Raw genomic sequence first — 4,163 nt, 5'->3', positions numbered from 1 at the left:
TGTGTTAACGAGCAGTTGGACAGGTGTACCTAATAAAGTGGCCAGTGAGTGTATATTAAGATCTGTATACTTTAGTTGGCTTGCACCACATTTTAGTAAAAAAAAATTAATTAACTTAACACTGACGTGTGTGTGAGGATGACTGGGAGGTATTTTACCAAGCTGAAACGTTGTCTTTCTACTCACTCCGGCTCTTTAGAAAACGTACTTTCTGGATCCAACGGAAAGATTGAATTGTATCCTGAGTTGCCATTTTCCAAAAGAAATATTGTATAATGCTGCTGCTTTTTTAAAATTATTATTACAAAGAAATAGGCTACAACGCTACGGGTTATAAACGRCATGAAGCTGCTGTGATGACGTGCAGAAATGGGCGGTACGAGGTTCTTAAAGAGACAGAAGCTGATTTCAAGGAGTTTAGAAACGACTGTGATGCAAAGTAAAAAAAATTATTTATACATATAAGCAGCATTTTCATGCTGACATAGTTACTTTATTATGGTATAGAATTGAACTATAAGCCTTAGAAACACATCATATTGGCCCTTTAAATGTTTCTGATGAATAAGTGCCTCCTCACCTGCCTGTCCACCTCCGCCTTCCTCTGAGCCGTTAAACCTGCGCTGCTGCAGCTCTGACAACAGTTCATGACCTGCAGACAAACAAATTAACAAAAAAAAAAACTGAAAGAAATGGGCTGATATTTAATAATTTACAGTAAAATAATGAGATACCAGTGTTTGTTTACATRCATTATTCTTTACATCATGGACCTCTGGTCAAAACACACAGACTCCTTCACACAATAACAACATTCGGCCATAAATGGTGACAATTTGACTGAGGGTTAATGAGAGAAAAGCCTTTTGGTGTCATTCTCAGCTATTTCAGSTCAGGTTTGGTTCTTTCCTTTCATCAGACTCATATTAAATCAGAAATCAGCAGTGAAAAATAAAATACATGAAATGTATTGTAAAGTTTACAGAAATGATCTATTAAAACTGTGACTCTGGTTCTTTTTATTGGATGAAAGCAGCGTCAGTTCATCCATCACAACTCAAGTTTGTTTTTTTCTTTTCTCAACAGGAAATGCGCTGCAGAGTCGGCCGGGGGAGACGGCTTCTGCCCGACAATATTTAAGACCTTTGAGCATCAAATTTAAGACCAACTTACACATTTTTAAAATCAAATTTAAGACTTTTTAAAGTCTTAATTTTAGATATGTAAATTTAAGACTTTTTAAGGACCCCTGAGACCAAACAAGGACTTGAACAAAACATCGCTCTGTGATGAGGAAGCTCGGTTTGGAGACACATCCCAGACGAGGAGCTGGTCCCAAAAGGGGGTCAGTATTTGGTGCTAATTGATGTGGTTTTCCCATTTCARTTCTTATGTCTGAGATGGTTTATTGACTTTTTCATCCTTTTCTTAGTAATCTTGAAAAGGTACAACACTGTATCAACATTTGTCAGAAGTGAACCTCTAAGGTTTTTAAATGAGAGAGAATCAGACTTACCAGTCTGAAGGACGGTCTCAGGGTCAAAGGATGGCAAAAGAGCACAGTCAGCAGATCTGCAAAGGTACAACAAATGACATTATGTAAAATTGTGYAACCAGGAGTAGATGTTGTGTATGTACAGTGCCCACTTGTCTTTGTCCACCAAAGCACTTTTTTCACTGTCGTTGATAACTGACAGTTCATCCAGCAGTGACGTCGACTCCTTTGTGAACTTTTCGAAAACCTGCAATAAATCACGAAGATACCAAGTTATGGAAACTTTTCACTTGAATATAAGCTTTGAGGATAATAATTCAGTCACCAGTCTTTTGCTGAGCCAGTCACTGTGGTCATAGTCCAGACTTCCTCCAAAATCGTCCGTCAGCTGAGAGGGTTCAATGTAACGAGTCAGCTTATTGGCYGAGACCAGGATCACCTGACAGGAAGTACAAACACAAAGTGTTGAGTATGACAGATGATGGCTGTTTCACTGTAAGGTTAACTCTATCCATCCATTATCTTCAGCTTGTTGTGGATTTGAGTCACAGGTGGAGGTGTTGAGTAACAAGTAAAGTACTTGACAAAGTACAAATATTTTGCTACTTTGCTTAAGTAGAAATGTTGGCTACCTTYACTGGAGTAATTATTTTTCAGTCGACTTTTTGCTTCTACTCCTCATATTTTCACACAGTTACCTGTACTTCCTACTTCTTGCATTTTGAAATAACCTATTTCATTTTGGCTTGTTTTCATTCGGCTTGTCATTGTTTAATAAAACATACAAAATACAAATAAATGTATATAAATTACACAAGGTAATTTTCTGGATTTTTTTTAATTCTCTCTCACTGTTAAAATTAACCTACCTTTAAAATTAGAGATTGATCATGTCTTTGTAAGTGGACAAACTTGTGAAATCAGCAAGGGATCAAATCCTTACATCTCCCAGTGTAAGTATACAAGCAGCTGAAACTCTACATTGACATTTTAATACATGAGCCATCACATCAAAACAAGGATTAAGTCTAAAAGTTGTAAATGGAGAAACAGGCAAACATATTGTTTTGATTAAAATGTTTGCAAAAATTGCATTTTGTCAAAACATAATGAATAAAAAGCCTTATTAATGTATCATTTGAATGAACTGTCTGAAATATAACCATAAAACTAAATTTTGAAGCACCGTTTTGAGCAGTAGCAACAAAAAAACAAATTTTGAGGAAAAACTCCTTAAATTTTTGAGTTTTCCATGCGAGTTAGCAAAGTTTTGTTTCTTTTCAGCTGGAAAATCTCATTATTCAAATATAATTTGACGTTTCCTCTTTATAAGAACATCAAAAATTCCTCATTAAAACGACACAAAATTAGGATTCAGACCAAATATTTATTTATTATCGTAACCAACAAGACAAATAAAGATGTATATATAGATTTACTTATATCAGAATGATCCAGGTATTAAAATGTAGCTTTTAAAATCTTTACTTTAATCTAGAAAAAAAATGTTTTAACTAAAGCAAGAATGATTTTTTTTCCAAAAGTGGATTTAATCCCATGTTCAGTGAGTAATCCCTGCAGAAAAGTGTCCTCAGCCAACACCTGTGTTGACTGAGGTGGAAAACTGTAGACTTAGAAAAATAACTGAACAGATCCAGCTGTCAGGTCCCTCCCACTTGCCCTTTGTTGAGCTGCACCCCCCCCCCCCCTAAGCTCCTCCCACACAGCATGGCCTGCCATCAATACGAGTGTGGGCCACAGACAGTGTTGTACACTTAGCAACTTTCACTACATCTAGCGACTTTTTAGACCCCTTTTTAGTAACTCTTTTCCAAAAAGCGACTAGCGACACATCTAGCAACTTTTCCCAATGTTTTGGAGACTTTTGGAAGCTTTGGAGACCACTGAGCTCAGGTGAGAGGGTATTTTTCTACATATTAAGAACAAAAATCAGGATAAATATGAAACTCCAAACTTTATTTATGTCTTTACTAAACAGAGATACATAGAGTAGTTTTTTATAGGCTCAAACTAAACTTGTTGAACTTTGGTGGGTTTTTGAAGACGGCACAAATTTTCTGCCAGAATTTGACTGGCCTTTAGGATACCTACTATTATTTGAAGAGATGAGGAGGAACAAAGCAACTTCACAATTAAACAATATTTAGAAAAGCACTGACAGAAAAGGTTTAAAAGATTTTAAAACAAAATGTAGTCACTTTTTAGGACATCCCACATAATTAAATGCCAGAATCTCAGTGTAAAGAAGCCTGAAAGCTGGTTTGATGTGAAGTAAAGGTTAGGTAGGTTCTAATGGAAACRGGGCATTAGTCATGGAAGGACTCACCTCAAAGCCCAGGCGGTCTTTCTCCTTCCAGAAGCAGAAGTGAGTGACCTTCTTATCCCAGAATTCATCTGGCTTCACCACACAGACAAGAGAAACCTCTGCTGGGATCACGTTCTGAAACAAGTACACCTTTACCGTAAGAACATACAACACCAACTCCAAAACAGTTGGTAACAATGTTGTTTATAATGCAAATAAAAATGAATGCAATGGTTTAAATGTCAAAATCCCATATTTTATACATAATAACTCATAGCAAATAAATCAAAATTTAAAACTAAGAATTTGTACCTTAAAAATGTAATTTAGAATTTGATGAGC

General features: G+C 36.1%; 1 protein-coding gene across 1 annotated transcript in view; it reads right to left on the bottom strand.

Moving 5' to 3' along the window:
- sestd1 (SEC14 and spectrin domains 1) overlaps positions 1 to 4,163 on the bottom strand; it is a 46,188-nt gene that overhangs the window by 31,036 nt on the left and 10,989 nt on the right. Inside the window, exons 5-9 of the mRNA XM_014032293.1 lie at positions 3,843 to 3,956; positions 1,821 to 1,934; positions 1,648 to 1,742; positions 1,517 to 1,572; positions 581 to 652 (exon numbers count right to left, since the gene is read on the bottom strand). Of these exons, the coding sequence (XP_013887747.1) occupies positions 581 to 652; positions 1,517 to 1,572; positions 1,648 to 1,742; positions 1,821 to 1,934; positions 3,843 to 3,956 (451 nt within the window). The remainder of the gene's footprint in view (positions 1 to 580; positions 653 to 1,516; positions 1,573 to 1,647; positions 1,743 to 1,820; positions 1,935 to 3,842; positions 3,957 to 4,163) is intronic.

The sequence above is a fragment of the Austrofundulus limnaeus genome, unplaced genomic scaffold (genome assembly GCF_001266775.1).
Source record: "Austrofundulus limnaeus strain Quisiro unplaced genomic scaffold, Austrofundulus_limnaeus-1.0 Scaffold1413, whole genome shotgun sequence".
Lineage (NCBI taxonomy): Eukaryota > Metazoa > Chordata > Actinopteri > Cyprinodontiformes > Rivulidae > Austrofundulus > Austrofundulus limnaeus.
Note: the sequence above shows the minus strand (reverse complement) of the source record. Positions and strands in the feature narration are given on the sequence as shown.